The 20,953-nt window shown below is 34.5% G+C and overlaps 1 protein-coding gene across 3 annotated transcripts in view; it reads left to right on the plus strand.

The window, feature by feature from the left end:
* Positions 1 to 20,953, plus strand: part of KIF18A (kinesin family member 18A) — a gene marked incomplete at its 3' end in the record, with an annotated part of 106,239 nt that overhangs the window by 63,369 nt on the left and 21,917 nt on the right. For all 3 annotated transcript variants that reach the window (XM_082628450.1, XM_082628451.1, XM_082628452.1), the window contains exons 14-17: positions 4,731 to 5,172; positions 5,917 to 6,024; positions 12,028 to 12,137; positions 14,418 to 15,757. In XM_082628450.1, coding sequence (XP_082484576.1) covers positions 4,731 to 5,172; positions 5,917 to 6,024; positions 12,028 to 12,137; positions 14,418 to 14,500 — 743 coding nt within the window. The remainder of the gene's footprint in view (positions 1 to 4,730; positions 5,173 to 5,916; positions 6,025 to 12,027; positions 12,138 to 14,417; positions 15,758 to 20,953) is intronic.

Genomic DNA, 20,953 nt, shown 5'->3' on the forward strand with positions numbered 1-20,953 from the left:
TCACTACTACTACCACTCGAGTCCAAGCTCTTGTTATTTCTTGCCTAAGCTATAGCAATAGTCTTGTTACTGTTCTTGTTCCTTGTTTCCTCTCTTACCCATTCATATTCTCTTCTCCACACAGTAAGCAAAGCAATCTTTTTTTAAAATATAAACCAGATCACATCATAACCATGCTTAGAATCCTCCACAGATATCCCTTTGCACTTGGAATAAATCCAAGCCCTTATCTTATCCATATATCCTAACACAGGCTGGCCTCTTTCAATATCTCTAGCTTTTCATTTCTTCTCTCCCTCTAACTCACTACACTTCAATCACACTAGCCTTCTCTCGTTTCCTTGAGCTCAACAAATTTATTGTTGCCACTGGGTCTTGTGCTTCCTGTTTCCTCTACCTCTTTCCCCAGATCTTTGTAGGCCTGACTCCTTCATAGCCATTCAAGTCTCAGATCACATATACCATTCTTAGAATCACCTTCCCTGGCCATCATAAATCACACCCCTCCTATCTCCCATCACCCTCTGCTCCACGTTTCTGTCTTACTGTCTTTACAACTTATATATCATTATTAACATATTAAGATAATTTATTTTTCTGCCTTCTCCCCTAAGAAATGTAAATTCTTAACTGTTCTGTTTGCTGCTATATTCTCAATACCTAGAAAAGGTCTGGAACATGGCAGTGCTTAATACTAGATGAATGAACAAACAGTGAATCTTTTTATGCACATGCAGTCCTCTTAGGTTGTTTTTCTTGTTCCATAGCTGACTACAGCCTTTTTTTTTCATTAATCAAATAAACGTTGATACCATATTGAAAATAATAGTAGTAACTTCTTTTAAAGATCTCGACGTTATGGTTATTGTTATTATTTGGACATGAATTTCAACAAGTCATATTCACATAACCATGGATCATAACCATTTCAGAGCAATAGAAATGCAGTATACCTACACTGTGTTGGAGAATTAAAGTTCCAAGACATGGTCTAGAAATAACAAAATTTTTCGGAACATAGGATACCTGCTACCTTCTATCCTTAGTATATGATGTGGTAGGCTGGTTCTTTAGATGGAGAGACCCTGGAGAGAAGACTTGCTATCCTCCCGAGCAGCTGCCAATCTTTTCCATCCCAATTTATAAGAGCTTACCTTATAACAATGCATTTTTAATGTCCTGTCACCTCCTGTGTGACACCTCTATTGCTGAGGTATTTCATTGACTACCATTACCTACTAGAGTCCCTTGTTCTGAAAGTCCTTAACTACATGATTCCTTTTCTCATTTTATGGGCCCTTTTTAAAGGAATTATAATCTTCCTCCAGGTTCCTTCTTTGTCATTTCCACTCTGTAGGCCAAAGAATTACAGAATCTTGTTAGATAGTATTTTCCCAGGCTGAATCAGGGGAAAATACAGACTCCCCAAGCCTGCTTTTCTGGAAAGTTACTGCACATCCTCTAATGGAAAAGTACAGCAGATCTCTTTTATAGACATAGACCTAGCACATCCAGTGGTTGTTGTAGCCTCTAATCCAGCACCCTCCAGTTTGCCATACCCACTTAAAGTATTCTTGCCTAACTAAAGGGGAATGACTATTTATTATATAGTTGTATTTATATATTCTGGATGTTGTATTCAAAATGAAATTTCATGTTGTTTATCACGCTCTTTTAGTCTTCAGGAATAAATGGAGTCATTATCCCCTTACAGTTACAGTGAATTGACTGTCTAATTTTTATTTAAGCCTTTAAATCTTATTTTGCTCTGATTATCTTCCAAAACTTTCTTAGCAACTAGTCAGCCTAAGTAGTTCTGAATTGACCATCTATTTCCTGCTCTCTTTTTATTTTATCTGTACTTAATAATTGAGAGGATAGAAAGAAAAGAACCCCCTGGATTTGTATTTTGTACATGCTGTGTGTCTGTAGCATCTCTCCTTTCAGATCCAGTAAAACAGTGGTATGTGAGTCCGTTATTGGCCACATCTTCATGTTTCTCCGTCAAGTTATCATATCCTATAAGGAGAGCAGAATTATAGCTAAAGAGAATGTCATTGTAAGATTACTATTGCTTTTACTGCAAACTGTTACTTAGTCTGATCATATCAAAATTTGATATTGGATGTATGTTTAGATTATCCCAAAGAACAGGTAGATTTTTTTTTTTTTTGGTGTGTTATGGAAGAACCCCCCCCCCTTTTCATGCTGTTTATAAACAATAGAGAAAACATGGTCCACCATCATGGGAATTTGCCCACTGCCACTCCAGAGATTATTCCGCTGTAGATATGCACAAGAAAAATAGTTACTCTGGATAATCCTTATCCCTTGAGATTTCATGGTCCATTGTGTTCTAAATTTTAAAATGTTGTTACGACACCTGCATGTTCAAGTAACACTTAGGTGTGCCTGCTTTAACAGTACCTTTGGTTTATATTACAGTTTATCATCAGCCTTGATAAACTGGATATCTGATAAACTGAAAGTGAAATATATTCAAACAATATATTGTTTGAAATATATTCTTTTGGTGATAATGGTGTGCTGGGTATTGATGGAATACTGGAAAGTAAATTACAGCTTACCCTGTGAACGTCATAATGCTAACAGTTGAAGCCTATATTTCTAGAGCCTTTCCTTGAGCCCTAAATATTTTATAGATATTATCTAATTCTAGAAAATCCCTGTACATAGAAAGATAGTATCCCCTTTTTTCTAGGGGGTATTAATGCCCACACTGCTTAAGTGAGTTGCCCAAGGTCACTCAGTGAGTTGTTGGTGAAGCCAGAAATAGAATCCAAGTCTCCTGACTCCCAATTCAGTTTTCTATCCTCGATATAGTTTTCTATCCTCTACATACCCCTGCTCCCTCTCCTGGGAAAAGAAGTTAATCTTCCAGCTATTAATAGCCACCAAATTGGTGGTAGCAGCACAGTGGAGAAAAGTTACTGTCTTTACACTGCAGCATTAGTATAAAAATATCTGGTAATGGAAAATTTGACAAATGTCATGTTAAAGGGAGTGGAAAATTATTTTAAGATCTGGATCTCATTTATCTAGTTCTCAGAAAAGTAAAATTCCTTAGTAGAACAGAGATCATATTTTTCTTCCTGTTTTTAAATTGTATTTCCTAGAGCGTAATTGTCAACCTAGCCACAGCAGAGTCTACTGTCAACTAATGTAATAAGAGTAATGCATGTACTGTTGCTGATTGTTATAAATGTATTTTCTAACTTGGTTGAAAGTTTGAATTGCTTTATTGAAATACATAGCACTTACTTTATTCAGCTTTCAGTGTTACTTAAGTTATTATTATATTGTAAAGCAAATATAACATCAGTTGGGAATTTTACTGCCTGATTTGAAAACATGGTGAGAAATACACATTATAGTTTCTTCCCTGGACAGCACACTCCAAGCAGAGTTACTTCGTGTCAGGCACCATGAAGTTTACCAGAATGAAATAGGCAAAGCTGGAAAAAAATATATTAATTAAAAAATGCAGCATAAGTACACTGTAGCTGATCAAGATTATTGTTATGTATGTAATCAAGTCATTATTTTGTACACTAAAAGAAAGTAAGAAATCTTTATGTACTTAAATATTTAAGCATGTCTAGTATTGTGGGGGTTCACACTTAAGTTCAAACAAAACAATTTGTCTCTTAATTTTGGAGCAAGGAACAAGAATTCCCCTACTAAAAATCTCTGGACATTATGTTTCTGTTTAAAGCTTACTAAACATCTTTAATCAGGAGAATGACATGATCAGAATTATGTTTTAACTGTAAGTGTAAAAGATGCAGGATTGGTGAAGATTGGGAAAATCAAGGAAAAAGTAAAAATCTAGTTATGTGGGATGCACGTGACTGAGAAGGTAGTGGCAAGAGAATAATTAGAAACGCGAGTGTATCGCCATGAAAAAAGAATGAGATAATGCCATTTTCAGCAACATGGATGGACTTAGAGATTATCATACTAAGTGAAGTAAGTCAGAGGAAGACAAATATCATATGATACCACTTAAATGTGGAATATAAGAAAAAAGATACAAATGAACTTATTTACAAAACAGAAAGACTCCCAGACATAAAAAACACATTTATGGTTACCAAAGGGGAAAGGAGGGGTAGGGATAAATTAGGAGTTTGAGATTAGCAGATTAAAAACTACTGTATGTAAAATAGGTGAACAACAAGGTCCTACTGTATAGCACAGGTAACTATATTCAATGTCTTATAATAAACTATAATGGAAAAGAATCCGAAAAAGAATATATATATAAAACTGAATCAATTTGCTGTACACCAGAAACTAACAATGTTGTAAACCAACTATACTTCAATTTAAAAAAGAAAAAGAAAAGAAATAAGAGTATAGAATAAGAGGGTCAAGTACAGATCCTTAGAGAAATGTATACATTTACTGGATACAGTTTATTTTCATAATTGCCCAGTATCTCAAGATAGCTGTATCTATAAATTAATATTGATATTAGCTACTTAGTGTCTATTTTCTGTTGTAGAATTTCTTTATAATGAGTTTATTAACTTTAACGTTATTAGCAATAACTTTTTTTCTTTCCAACTTATTTTCTTTTAAATTTTTATCAATTTGGCAGAAAATATACTTATTATTAGGTTTTTTTTTCCTTCTCTTAACTGGTACAGTTATTGGAAAACTATTTAGGCAACATTATTGAACTTCTTTTTAATTTTGTTGAATAGGCACATCTTCGAGTGAATCTAATCTGCTTAAAATTCCTCCACAAAAAAGAATCCGAAGAAAATTAATGCCTTCTCCCTTGAAAGCAAAACATCCCCCAAAATCTACACTGTCTGAAAATATGCAGCTCAATGATTCCCTCAGCAGAGAACTTCAACCCATTGTGTATACTCCAGAAGACTGTAGAAAAACTTCTCAATATCCATCTTCAGTGACCCTATTAAAATCATCATCACATACTACCAGTTTTCAGGCCATCAACTCAAATACAAACAGTGATAATTCTCTGAAAATGTTGTGTGAAGTAGATATCCCTCTCAGCAAGAGAAAAGAATATGGCGAGGAGGATTTGGAGTCTACATTTATTATATGTGAAGACACCAAGAGCTTGAAAAGTAAATTACCTGAACAAGAATCACTACCAAACAACAACATTTTACAAAGGTACACAGGACTATTTGCCAATTCTTCTTTTGTTTTATTTACATAGCCTTTAAACTATTAGCTTTCTTTTTCCTCTGTAGCTGTGTTTAAGATCTGTTTCATAGATGAAGTATGCTATCTTGATTACAAAAATCCGTGTTTTTACCTTCATTAAATTTTAATTGTCTTTCTCTCTAAATATTAATCCATTAACACAATATTGTGAAGTCTTTAATTTTAAAACTTAAGTTGATTGACCCTTGTTAGGCTAGAGGAGACCTTAAGATATATTTAGTTTGTTCTTCATACTCCAGAGTTAAGATGTTACAAGCCATCAATGGATGATTACCAATTGTTTATTATTATTTGTTAATATCTTCACTAAAGGAAATACCACAGTTTCTATTGATGTTTAGCAAACCTCATCTCACTCTGAAATAGTCGTAAGTCTAAGGTATGGTTGACTGCATGTCATCCAAGCAAAAACATATCCTTCTCACTTAATATGTATATTCACAATGAATCTAAATATGGGAAGAATGATACCTTCCCCTTTCTATGCTGTGGGAATGCAGAAATCTATCTATGGTTTTAAAAAGAGAAAAGAAAACCCCAGGCAATCAAGGGAAGTTTATAGTATTGAATAATGTTTTCCTTTATGTATTAAGACAAAATGATGTTCTAATTATGGAAGTGTATGCCCCCTTTTTTCTCCATAGTACAAATCAAAATTACTCTTTTTATTTTTCGTTACTTAATATACAGGCTTGCCCCTTCTTCATTCTCAACTAAACATTCTCTGCCTATACCAAGCATAGTACCATCCTACATGGCAATGACTGCTGCTGCCAAAAGGAAACGGAAACTAACAAGGTACATTTAAACATAAACTGGTTCAGGCTTTATACTTATGTAAGATCATCTTTATACTTTGTTTCCTACAGCTCTTTTTATTTCTTGTAATTAGACCGTCAGTTCACATTTAAGCATACGTATAGTAAACTGCTCTGAATGCAGCACTAGTTTTATTTATTTATTTATTTATTTATTTTTAATTTATTTATTTTTGGCTGCACTGGGTCTTTGTTACTGTGTGCGGGCTTATGCTGCTCTTCTTTGCAGTGCGCGGGCTTCTCATTGCAGTGACTTCTCTTGCTGCAGAGTATGGGGTCTAGGTGCACAGGCTTCAGCAGTTGTGGCACACTGGCTCAGTAGTCATGGCTCACGGGTTCTAGAGCGCAGGCTCAGTAGATGTGGCGCACGGGCTTAGTTGCTCCGTGGCATGTGGGATCTTCCCGGACCAGGGCTCAAACCCGTGTCGCCTGCATTGGCAGGCTGATTCTTAGCCACTGCGCCACCAGGGAAGTCCCAGCACTAGTTTTATATTATCAAAGGGAGATCTTGATAAAGCCCAAATATTTCACTTGATATTTGTATAAAGTATTCCATATTTCAGATTATTAAAAATAAATTTAAGAGTCTTCTGGCCTTCAAAAAGGTCATTTAATTTTAAGTTTTCTTCTGTTGACAATTTTTACTCATTTGGTATTTCTCCCTTCAGACATTACTGAATTTCTTCAGTCCTAAAATTATATTATTTTAATGGATTTTGATATATGACTAAAATGTGATGAGTGAATAGACTTCTGTTTCTGGCTATGACATTGTAGCTTGTATCACACAAAGCTTTCCGTCAGGAACAATTATAAAAGCTGATAAAATTCAACAGCTGCTTGAAGGCACTCGGGAACAACCAACACAGCCAGGACTTGAGGGTCTAAGATCCCAGAGGAAAGGGAAACAAGTTGTGGCGAACGAGACCTTCTCTGCCTCTTTTTTCCATTTAGCATTTGCCAGTTCGTGGCATCAAATATAGAGGTCAAGCAAAAAATGGAAGCCTATAGCTATCAGCATCTCACTGAGCTAGGGAAACAAAATCTATGTAGCTTTTGCCCTCAAGGTATTGGCCAATTTCTAAACTCTGTGGAATAAGAGGCCACAAAACCAACTAAAAGTGGCTGCCAAGAAGCCAAAGTAATAAGCAGAGTTTTGACCTTCTCATGGGACCAGGACACTAAAATGGTTGTTTGGGATCATCATGGAGAAAAGACCCTGTTAAATGCCCAGGGTTTTATTTGAAATCTTTGAAGGCCTATGCTTTAGGTAGAAGTAGGGCAAACTGGAAATAGACTGGTTCTTGAAAGCCTGAAACAGACCTTTGACCAGTTCAATCCCTTTTTGGATCAAGGTGATCTATCTCTATTCTGCCTACTTGCCAGAAGAAAATTAAATCATCTCTGAAGAATATACCACCTCCAGCCTCTACAGTTTTTCATATGCAGTGTTTAGCACTTAAGCAAAAGTTACCAAGAATGCCGGGAAACAGGATGAAATGACTGAAAATCAAGAGAAAAAAACAAATTAGAGAAGCAGTGATACAGATATTGAGATTATCAGATAGGGACTTTAAAATTTTAATTGTGATTAAGTTCAATAAAATAGATGATACTTTCCCAGAGAACTGCATTCTATTAAAATGAATCAAATGTATATTCTAGAACTGAAAAATAGAATATACTGAAATTGCAAACTCAAATCAGTTTAACAGATTAGGCATGGCAGAAGAAAGTTTAGTGAACTGTAAGATAGGTTAATAGAAAAATATTCAAACCAATTGCAAAAGTATAAAAAGAAAAATATAGAGAAGAGCAAAAAGAGACATATGGGACACAATTAAAAAGGTCTAGCCTATGTGTATTTTGAGTCCCAGAAAGAAGTGAGAAAAAGAATGGGAAAAAAACAGTATTTGAGAAGATGCTGGCTAATAATTTTCCAAAATTGACCAAAGTTGGCAAATCACAGGTTTGAGAAGCAATGCAAACTGCAAGCAGCATTAATACAAAGAGAAACATACCTAGGTACATAGCAGTAAAACAGCTAAAAATTAAAGACAAGGAAAAAAGTCTTAAATATATTGTTATATGACATGAAGCCCATTATATAGTCTTTATATCCTGTAACATAAAATGCAATGACAAGATACAGTGAATGGTTAAATTGTAAAATGGATTTGACTTGCTTTACCTCTTTTTCTTTAACGTGATTATGGAGAGAAGAGCATACGATCTTAAGATAACTCTTTTTTAAGTTTCCTATATTCCACCATGGATGTGTTATCATCCGGGCTAGTGCTAACAAATTTGCAAACAGCCTATTTGTTTGTGCCACATAGAGTATCATCTCATAGTTGCATTTAGCATCTGTTCAAAGTACCAGCGGAGTCTTGAAATGTTTATGTTTAAAATTCATGGATTGATTTTTCCTGAATGTCTCTGACTATCCATGACATTTACAGTTTTGTATTTTGCTGTGTCACAAATTTGAATTGTACCATTAGTCGTATATGGGAATCAGTCACTTAGCCTAGCTAACCACCATCATCTGTTTTATCCATCTTGTCACTAATTTTCATTTTGTGAGTCATGTTACTCTTTTCTTTAATTAATGCTGGGGACTTTTCTTGTTCTTCACTGGTAACATGCTCTGCTGTTGTAACTAAGATGTAGCAAAAGTTTTTTGCTTCTTAGCAAAAGCTAAGAATAACTTTTAAATGTAAACATAGTCATTATCAAAACCAAATGATTTTTCAAGAAATGTCCTGGTGGGGCTTCCCTGGTGGCGCAGTGGTTGGGAATCTGCCTGCTAATGCAGGAAACACGGGTTCGAGCCCTGGTCTGGGAGGATCCCACATGCCGCGGAGCGGCTAGGCCCGTGAGCCACAACTGCTGAGCCTGCGCGTCTGGAGCCTGTGCTCTGCAACAAGAGAGGCCGCCATAGTGAGAGGCCCGCGCACCGTGATGAAGAGTGGCCCCCGCTTGCCACAACTGGAGAAAGCCCTCGCACAGAAACGAAGACACAACACAGCAAAAATAAATTAATTAATTAATAAACTCCTACCCCCAACATCTAAAAAAAAAAAAAGAATCCGCTTGCCAATGCAGGGGACATGGGTTCAAAAAAAAAAAAAAGAAATGTCCTGGTATGTAAATTGTGTATTTGGAGTGGGTTTAGATGAGTTAAAGGGCTTCCAAAATAATATTAAAGGGCAACTAAAGAAAGTAAGATTTCTCATAGCCTATTAATTGCTCTGTTACATTCCCTCTGGTACCAATAATTAGATCCTGCCATTAACTAAGGTTAAAAGAGATTAATGCTAGAAATGTACATAATTACTTTTTAAAAGAATCTTCCTTTCCCCCAATTAAATCTACATGAGCTTGAGAGTAATGGACTCTGGTATTTTCCACTTAACAGCTTTATGTACATATTTAGGTGTGTGTATATTTTGTTATGGTTTTTAAAAATGAGGAACAGCTCCATGTATATAATTACTTTTTTTCTTTTTTATCAGTTTTTCTCTCAAAAGAAAAAAAAAAAAATTAGCATCTAGAAGCACTGGATATTCTAGAAACCTACCAGACTGAATTTTTTAGTAACTACTGAAATTGAGAATATCAGATGTGTAATCATTTCAATTTATATAATGACTGTAACAGACTATTTTAACTAAATGCATCAATTTACCAAATATATATGTAAATTTTTTCTTATAAATTATATTTATTAATTTGGGGTTTTGTTTGCTTTGTGTCTGTTTCGTTGGTTGGTTTTTTGTTTGTTCCACAGTCTTTCTTGGCACTCAAAAGTGGTCTCACACCTACATACATTTTTGGTTTATTTTGAAAAATGTCTATGATTCCAACTAGAAATTATCTCCACTGAAAGAATATGAGATGCATTATGTTTATCAAGCAAAAATATTATACCTATGTACGGGAACAAAAGACTAATCTTAACTTTTATTAATAGTTATGGAAATACATTTGGCATACAACTAGAAGATTCTATAGGTTTCTTCTCAAAACAGTCTTTAAAATAATTTGAATTTGTACCCATACCAATTTTAGGTCTTTTTATTTTGTGATCTAATATAAATCTAACAAATTTATAACAAATGTTAAATATTTTATTAGTTGACTATGTTACCTAAATCCTAAAAATGTTTGAGTGTGTTTTACTTATATATAAATACATAACTTATTTGATTAGGCTTTGATTTCATTCCTAGAAATGTGAGTTTTATTCAAATAGATTTACTCAAAACCCCGATTTTCAAATAAAAACAATCTGTGAGTGAAAACAAAGGTCTTAGAACTAACCAGAGTGAAGAATCATACCATAAAATAATAAAGAAAACCTTAAGATATATTGCAGGGGAAACAACCCTCATCGAAAGTAACCAGTGACATTGATCTTTACACTTGAAGACATTAGAATCACCAAATGACCCAAAAAGAATTTTTGCCCTAGACAGCTGATACATATATATATATATCAAATATATATATATATATATATATATATATAATCAAAACTGTGTGTTTTAGTATCCAAAATGGATTTATAGTAACTTAGTTTATTTGGCACCATTTGTGAATAGAAAATTTCTACAACTGAATTTGTTTACTTTCATAACACAAGTACTTCTCTGTAACCATTTTGGGAAGATATTTGCATTCTTGAGCAGAGCTGGCAAAATCATCATTATGAACACCATAATCATTTCTCTTACAGGCTCTAGAAAATTTAGATACATAGGTTGACTTATTTTTCCCAGCATTCACTGTGCTTATACCCATTTTTCTTTGCTAACATATTAAATTGCCATTTCTGACTAGTTTCAATGAGCATATAACCCATATTCTCCTGTTCCACAAACATAAACCCACATCACTTTACCACAGGTTTAGGATTGCCAGAACAAGTTGTTGCCATAAAGGGAAGCCTCCAATTGTTAATCCAACTGACAAGCAAATTAATATAAACTTGTAAAATGGTATATAATATCTTGACTAGCCAGAAATTTCCTAAAATTAGCTTATTTGAATCAGTGTGGAAAGGGATGTTCATCTGCCACTTTGACCTCCAACCCTACCTGCTAAAACTTGATCCTCTGTAGGACTGGGAAGGGTTGGATTGCTATTTTTCAGGACCCAGATCAATCTCATCTCATCCACAAAATCTTCCATTTTTCTCTCTTCTTCTAAACTCAGGAACCTGCGGCTTCTTGTAGTTTGAAAACGTGTGGTGCTGTTTTTTAACTCTGCCTTGTATTATTTTGTGTATTTGTCCTATTTTTCCCCCATCCCACCATATATCTATTATGTAAGTTTTCAGCACATGGGTTGTTTGTGCCTTACTCACTTGTATATCCTGTGACATGAGGCCACAATAGGTGTTCAGTAATATGTCAACTCAAATTGAGTTAGAAATTTGACCCATTAATAACATGAAAGTGATGTAAATTTTTGAAGACAAAACAAATGAAAATAGGTCATTCTTTTAATTTCACTTTCTATAATTGCAATAATCAGAGAGAGATTCTCATTCTATTACCATGCTTTGATTTAAAAACAAGGTTTGCAAACAATCTCACCTGTTCATATTCCCCAGATTAGGGATTTTGTAATCTGAGATTAGTTTTTCACCTCTTGCAATGTGCTCCTTATCTCTACACTTTGAATAACAGTGCTTGCATGCAGTCCAGCACAGCACCCTGAAATGTTCTGTTAAAGAATTGTGACATACACCTCTACTCATAATCTCCAATTTGAATAAACGTCATTAAAATCACACACTGCTAAACTTCCCTATGAGCCAAAAATTTATTTAGTATCTCCAATTACTTCTATGGGATTTTACAACTTAATATTTTAGTATTTCACTTTTTCTTTAATCATTATTGAATGTAGAATATGTATTTGAACTTAGAGATACAAAAAAAGACTTTACTAAAATACAACTTTTCCCTTGAAGCCCTACATCAAATACCTCACTAAGTGCTGAGGTAAATTCTGGATCTGCCAAGCGTGTTCACCAAGATAATTCAAGTGGTAAGCACGTCCAAGAAAACAGACCAACAATGGGTATGTCTCAGCTCTCATTTTGATATTTAATAACATGATTAACTAACATATGTATAGTACTTTACATATTTTTACAGTGTTTTCATGAGAGTCTCCTTTTATGTACTCATCACCTTTATTATTGTACATGGTGAGTGTGGTTATCCCTGTTATAGATAAGAAAACTTAAGACGCAAAATAGAAAACATGCTCACCCAAGATCACAGAGATATTTCATGATGGAGCCAGAACCCAAAACTGGATCTCCTAACTCTATATTCTGTACCCTTTTTGTTATCCATACTGCCTCGTATTGCAGAAGAGTGGGTAAATAATTTAACTAATAATTGAAATAATTAACCATGTTATTTAATAGGTTAGTGATTAAGTATATTTTACAGATAAACTATATATCCACTTGAAATTTTTCTCTTAGCCTCTTATTTTTAATAATTTGGCCTCTGATTCATTTGTACAATTATTGTGAGGTTCCATTCTATACCTAGTTACAAGCATATTTTAACTCCAATTAGCAAGTTGAAAAAAAATGCTGATGGTGGTGATTACATCCTCTCAATTGCATATGGAGGTGACATGAGTCCATGGTAAGGAAACATCTTCAGTGAAACTACAGGTATATAGCACGCACCAATTTCTAGGCCTTTGTGTCCAGACCTATGTTTCTCTGACACTGTAGTTCCTAAGACTTCAATCAGGAAGTATTTATTTACTATGCAGTCACTATGTGCTAGGTTCTGTGATGAATATAAAGATCATTAAGACCCAGTTTTGTTCTTCTCTAAAGGAACTTATAATTATAGCACTTGGAATTTAAAGGGGTTTCATGAGATAACGAGTATGTCTAAGAATAACATGAAAACTATTATTAATTTTTTCTGTCAATTCTTTTTCATTAGAGTAATATAAAATTTCTCAATAGCTTTGCCAAGCTGCATTGATAAATCCTTACTTCTTGTGGTGCCCAGTGGCAGTTGTTTACCTTAAGCTCAGTGGAAATGTCTTTCGTGCAGATTTAAAAATCAAACAATGAAGTCCTGAAAAGAAGAATTTACTATAATTATTTGGTTCAACATGCCATATTTAATAATGCTTAACATTGTGTATATGCAGTTGTTGTAGATATGTACTGTCCCATTGGTCTTCTGAAAAAGTTCTCCAGGAAGTCATAATCCTTCAACCAAATAATAAATTTATGATAATTCTCAAATAATAGAGACTTAGGTTTCCTAATATACTTATTTTCTAAGAATAGTATAAAATGCATCAAATATCTTATATGTAAAGAGAGATGAATAATCTATAGAGAAAACAGTAGGAGAGAATACTAAACTACAGTACTTGCCAAAGAGGAAAGATTATGTCTTGTTAAGGATAATGGAGCACTTAGAAAAAGGTATTAGTTTAAGGGAAGATAATGGTTTATGTACATTAGGATATCCAAGTGAAAATGGCCAAATACACATCAGGAATTACTAGAAAAGTAAAAGAGAACTGGGGCTGCCTTCCTTAGAATGTATTCAACTGACTCCAACTAACAGTGTACAAATTAAAAAGAAAAAAAAAAAAGGAACAGCAGTGGGAAAGAAGGAAACTCTGTTTACTGAGCATTTAGAGAAATAAGAAATAGTGTCAAAAGAATATGTGCCCCTAAAACTAAAACCTAATGTGATCAAGAAAATGGATAAGAGATTAGACAGACCCATAAAGAAGTCAGTGGCCCCCTTTTGTAACAACACTTTGTTGAGTAGGGAATCATTGTGAACACTGAAGAAGAACCAGAAGAGTGGACATATGTAGATGGAACACATTTTAGAGGTAGCCGTGAAAGGAAAAAGAGCTATGGGATCAGGATCAGCACGTTAAGAAGTACTGGACTCAAATGATACTTCTAAATTGGAAAAATTTGGAAGTTTGAAAGTCCTAGGGAAATAATCCAAAGAAGGAAAAACAAAAATTGATGATGCACAAAAGAAAGGGAGCAATGTTCACGGAAGTAGTCTTTCCTTAGTTCAAGAACAGAAGTAAATGTGGTAGTTTATTCACTGACTTCACTCGATAGCTTTGGGGCAGGGGAAGGGGTGTACGTACATGTGCACTAAAAGTTCAGTTTACAATGTGGAGAAATGAATTTCTTCTTTAAAACCAGGGATATTAATGTTTCTTTGTTGGTGTTCTGTTTTAAATCAGGTTAATTAACAGCTGTGAAGTTTAACGAATGATGAAAATTCTTTTTGAATGATACTTTTACCATATTTATGTATCTTTTTATTTCTTCTCTAGAATATAAAAGAAACATCCATAAAGTAAAGCCAACCATGGTTAGAAAATTTGGAAGAAGTATTTCAAAAGGAAATCTAAGATAAGTCTCTTCAAAATCAAGGGACATGAAACTGACAAGTCAGCTTTTAAAAGGGTTTGTTGCCAGTACCCTTTCAGAAACTTCTTAAAAATCTTTGAAAGAAGACCATCTTAAAAGCTAGGTTTACCCAAATACCTTCAGCAAGCAGAAAATGAAATTCCATCTGTTTTGTTCTTTTGTATTCTAAGCAAATGTAAAATTTCAACAGAAAACGTGTGTTTTAAGTTTCTAAAATATTTGCTACCCTTTAAAATTCCTAAGTCAGTATGGTGGCAACTCAGTTTTACTATGCTACAAGTTGATTAGGACATTTTAGAAAATAGTATACTTAAATTATCTTTACTGTTTTTTAAAAATAAGGAGAATTTAGGAGTGATAAAATTATAACCCAGGATTTATTTGGTCTTTTCTTTCCAAAAATACCTTGATGTACAAATGTACATATATGTGCCCATAAAGTTGTTGTAAATATTATTTAAGTAGTCTTCATGAATAAAATACTAATATTGTTTCTCACTACTAGATATATTAAAGATGTAGATTTTATAGTGCTTGCTTTTCTGTCTCGTGACTACCCCTTACACACCTTAAACTATTATTTTTTTTATAAAATGTTAATTTTGTATATTTGTATTTCAGATTAGCTCAAGATATGTGGCACTGGAACCAAACCTGAAAATAATCCATAGGTTCCTTAATGATAATGAGAAGATGTTTTAATCATTTTCTCTGCTATAGGAAGTACATGGAGCTGCAACTTAATCTTATGTCCTTGTTCACCTGCTTTGTTTGGCTTGTTTATCTTCTGAATACAACAAGTATTTGGTTAAATGAACTTCTAATTTCATATGGCCTAGGACCTGTCCCATCAAAGCAAACAACCATTTAACAACCAGTTGCAAATTTTAGACCTTTCTGTTATTAGTCATGTTTTTCAAATCAAAATCTAGTTGAGAGAGTATGAGATGGAATAATGATCTTTGAAGTTCCTTCCAGCTGTGACACTCATAATTCCATATTCATAAAAGTATACCTAGGATCTGCTGTAGGGAGAACAACCATAGACAGTTTTTGTTTTCCTTTTGCCATTAGGCCTTTGGTTGTGTCGCCTATTTATCAGCTACATTAGCGTCTCTATTATTCCTTTCCATCTATTTTAGGTAATTATATGTTTCAAAAGAAATCTTTTTACCACATACTGATGAATGGCTAGCTAGCAGGATGGTGACCCTACCTCATGGTCCACCTCACACCATAAGACGTGAGTGATTTTCTTATATTGTCATTTTTATCAGCTAGGGATTTCACCTTCTGTAAAAGTTACTAACAATGCCTTTGCAATGCAACCACATTAAGGGGAAATTAGAGAGAATAAATAGTAATGAATGCGGGAAAGGAAAACTGTGGAATATATGAATAAGGAAAAAATTCATGCATTTAAACTAAAACAAGGTGCTATTTAATAACTCACTAGGAAAACAATTTTTAAATGAACTTATGTAGAAAATAGAGCAATCATAAATATATGGCTAAATGAATTTTCACAAAGTGAACAAACCCACTAACCAGCCCTCAGATCAAGGAATAGAGAATTATCAGAATTCTAGAAGCCTCTCTTGTATCCTACCTCCCTCTAAGGGTGACCACTATCCCAGCACCATAGATTGATTTTTAACTAAAATAATTTATCTTTATTTTTGTTAAAAAAACAATATGTTATTCCAAAAAGAACTGTAAACAATAAAAATGTGCTTCCTCCTCCCCCCCCACCCCACTACCAATATCATTCCCAGTTGTAACCACTGCTAATAGTTTAGGTACCCTGCCCAGTCATTTATTTTATTCATATACAAACCTATATACTTGTTTTTTTATAAAGTATCATACTATTTGGTTTGCAATTTGTTTTTTTATTCTCATTTGAAAGCAGTGTGGGCATCTTTGTAAAATTTTTGTGTGAACTTTATAAATATTGCTACCACAGATTGATTGCTCTTAGTGACAGGTGACAACAAATAATTTTCATGAGGCAAATCAAAGATCAGAGAGAAAACCTAGATGATGCTGTCTCTTCTGACTAACGCTGTACGCCGTTTCTGAGAACATTTTGGAGTATCCACTAGAACTTGTGTATCATGATGTCCAAAGTATAGTCCACAGAACATGGCTCACCTGGATACTCTCTGCCAAGGAAAGGGTTCCGTGTCAAAGAAGAGTGGGGATGGCAACCTGCCAGGACGCGGACCGTGCACACTGACAGTATAAGCCCCTGAAGTCTTGCAGTCAGAATCCTACTTGGTTTAACCCAGTGACTCCCAAATTCCTTTGAAACATCGAGCTCTTAAAAAAAATGTTTAATGGAAGATAGTACAATGAACCCTCATATAATCATAATACTGAGTCCAATTACCAAATTTTTCCACATTTGTCTGGAATATCCCTTTTTTCCCTTGTTTTTCTTCCTTTGCTGGAGTGTTTTAAAGCACCCCAGATACCGCTTCATTTCATCACTGTACACTTGTTTATGAGTCTGAAAATATGGCCATATTCTTATTTAATACAAAAAAGAATGCATCCTTTTATTAAAGCACTCCTGGTGATATCCCTAAGAACATCCTTTGAACAATGTTCTGGATTAATAATGGCTATATATACAATGGAATATTACTCAGCCATAAAAAGAAATGAAATTGAGTTATTTGTAGTGAGGTGGATGGACCTAGAGTCTGTCATACAGAGTGAAGTAAGTCAGAAAGAGAAAAACAAATACTGTATGCTAACACATATATATGGAATCTAAGGAAAAAAAAAAGGTCATGAAGAGCCTGGGGGCAAGACGGGAATGAAGACACAGACCTACTAGAGAATGGACTTGAGAATATGGGGAGGGGGGAGGGTAAGCTGTGACGGAGTGAGAGAGTGTCATGGACATATATACACTACCAAACGTAAAATAGATAGCTGGTGGGAAGCAGCCGCATAGCGCGGGGAGATCAACTCGTGCCTTGTGACCAGAGGGGTGGGATAGGAAGGGTGGGAGGGAGACGCAAGAGGGAAGAGATAGGGGAACATATGTATATGTATAGCTGATTCACTTTGTTATAAGGCAGAAACTGACACACCATTGTAAAGTAATTATAGTCCAATAAAGATGTTAAAAAAAAATCAACAGAGGATTAGAGAATAGAATAGAGTTATGATGGTAGGGGTTTAGCTCAAGAGAGTTATGTGCCAGTTTGGAGCAACCACTTTCCACACACTAATACTAACTCCACCAGTCTTTCTCTTTCACTTTTACTAAATTTAAGACTTACTTAAAACAAAGTTTGGTTTTTGTAGAATAACATATTAAAAAGTAAGTTTATATTATGCTTTCCTACTTTTGTAAATTAGTGGGAGTACTTGTTCTTATGTGCCTGGATATTGTATTAACTTTGTTTACATGCCAAAAGGTAGGTACAGTACACACCAGGTATGATGAACGACAGTTAGCTCTGCTATAACAGGGCATATGTGTTCCTAAAAATCACTGAGCTATGCCTAATTGTGCAATGAAACCACAGGGCTTATGGGGCAAATGGGGTTAGGGGCACAACACTCAAAAGCTTTGTCATTGGCACAGTAAAAGAAAGACCGAAACCTAATATAAACAGCCCCGTTTTACATGTGAAGCATTAATAAATGCATAAATACTACTCTAATTATGGCACTTTGCCTTGAAAATGAAGTGAAGTTTGCTCATGGAAGCGGGTGTAGGAGAGTTGCAGCATGTGGGTTAAAATGAAATGATGACAGGCCAGTCGGTGATCTGAATCAGGTAGAAATTTGTAACACCAGATATGGATGGCTGTGGCACATTGTTCCTGAGAGTTGTGTGTGTTTTGTGCACACCTCCATGGCTTGGTTCACCTACGTGCAGTTTTCTGTGTTCACCTAATGTTTCATTTGGATGAAATCTCTCATAAACAAATGCAAAATGCACATTATGCTCAAATTGTTCCCTGATATAATAAATGATGTTGGAGCAAAATCATGTTTTCAAAATAGTTATAGCAGAACTAACTATAAATATTGAATTTTTGCTTAATAATCTAAAACTGGATTAGTATTCATAAAAAATGTATTTTATTTTAAATTATCCTTTGGTTCTGTCACATTTGAATAACTTGGATATCTAAGATAACTGCTCAATTGGAGCTTTGGTATTAGTGGAGATGCAAGTTCTAGAATCAGATCAGACATTTTAACCTTGCCTTGAGAGAGACTTCCAGTCACAGGCCTTATATAGTGTCCCATCATTTGTGAAGGAGCCATCAGTCAATAGCTCTTAATAATAATCTTACTTTTGGGGGCTCTTATCATGTGATAATCGCTTTAAATGCATTTTTCATTTATTCCTCACCACAAGCCTTTAAAATAGATGTTACAGACTCACAGTCCCTCATTTACAATTCTAAAAATTCACAAATTTTGAAAATCAGAAGTTTTTTGTTTTCGTAATTTTTGGCCATAAAATCTTACGTCCACTAATGTGAGACTATTGATGATCTTTATTTATCCCATCTAGTATGAACATTTAAAGTTCATACTAAGAAAGTTCATACTGCAGAAATTAATGTCTGATTATGAGGTGTTGCCTCAGACCCCATAGGTGTTGTTATATAAGTACACCATGTATATTATATTGCTTTTCTTAAACAAAATATTTTGCATTTCCAATCTCCTAGCCACAGTTATTTCACATGATGTTTTATAGACAAAATGTATTTATTCTTCTACTTAGAAAAGAAGAAGATGACACTTAGAAAAGTTACTTTGCCAAAGATCACAGTAGCAGAGTTGGGACTTGGAAGTCAGCTTGGTACAAAAGAGTTGCTGTTACCCCTAGTTGATATACTGCCTTCATCTACAGTGGGGCTAATACTCTGCATAGATAGATAGATAGATAGATAGATAGATAGATAGATAGATAGATAGATAAACTATACAAAAAGCATCTGCCACAGAAAACAAATTCCCCTTGATAGATAGATAGATAACTATACAAAAAGCATCTGCCACAGAAAACAAATTCCCCTCCCATGGTTATCTGTGATTTGGTAGAAAGATTTATTCAATGCATTTTATAGTTATAATTAACTTATGTTTAGCTCGTATTGTTTATATCAAAAACAAAAACAATTTAAAGTATTATTAGTAAAATATTAGTAGCAGTCTTTAATATCACTGAAGGCATTCACAAATCCTATGGATTGATTTTTCAAGGACAATTTTATGTGTCTTTTGCAATCAAAATATCATATAGTATTGTTGCATATTCACAACTTGCTCATAAGTTGTTGACAACTACTCAAGATATATTATAAAATCACTGATTTATATTCTGAATGTTTTTGCATTAAAACTCTATAATCAAAGTCTGAAAACACAACTTGGACACTAAGACAAAATACAACCTTGTGTTTCAGGAATCAGCACAGGACAATTGTTTGTGAAATGTATATGTAGAGTACTAAGTTCTTCCTCTCCTGTAACTTCCCCCAAAAGGCAGTAGTTGACAGATAGTCCATACTTCTCAGAGTGAACATCATTTAAGAAACCACTCAAACTTTGCAAATGGCAGATACTGCATAAAAGCCACTGTAGGGATTAGTCTATCAAAAAGTTGTCAGGAAGGGTTAGTTCTGAGATATTTCTGTCATGTGTGTGTATCTAAAGCAGACGTAAGACAAAATAAGCCAGGAGCCATAATAAAAAAAAAATTAAGAATGAAAAAGTAGTTTATTCTCATACTTTCAAACAGATGGAAGGTGAAAGATGTATGTTTGGTATAATTAAGATTAGTGACATGAGAGGAAAACAGTTCTGTGATCACAACTTTGGAAAAAAATGCTGTCCTCAGCCTCATTTCTCATCCCTGCAGAATATTATTCTCTACAAGCCACCTCTCAAATATAAAATGTTGGGAATCCTTTTTAATACCACCACCCTCTGCACACATTCCTTTCCCATTCTCCCTTCATGTGGCTGTTTCAGAATCACGTGGTTTTTTAAAAATTATTATTCCCTACTGTTCTTCCTAATAACAATTATTAATATTGGTTAACTCCCACCCCAAATCTCAGTCAGTTCAAAGTGCTACCTGAAAATATTCCAAGTGCATTGCTCCCCTGAATTCTTCATATCAGGTAAAAAATATTAATCTATTTGAACTAAGCCTGAAAGATCATCACCTGACTGTTCTTACTATATGTTCTCCTCTCTGCCTGCTTCCTTTGCTTTCTCCAAATAAATCTACCTTCATTCCACCTCCCTATTCAATTTCAAGTCAGCTGAACCAGTGACTCCCCAGTTAGCTCTGCCCCTACAGTTTGAAGAGAATCTACTCACTGAAAATACATACCCAGCAGCCAACAACTTTTTTACTGTCTTGTGCTACACAGCACCACCTAAAATG

Source organism: Mesoplodon mirus (assembly GCF_964341445.2).
Source record: "Mesoplodon mirus genome assembly, chromosome: 7".
In the NCBI taxonomy this organism is placed as follows: Eukaryota; Metazoa; Chordata; class Mammalia; order Artiodactyla; family Ziphiidae; genus Mesoplodon; species Mesoplodon mirus.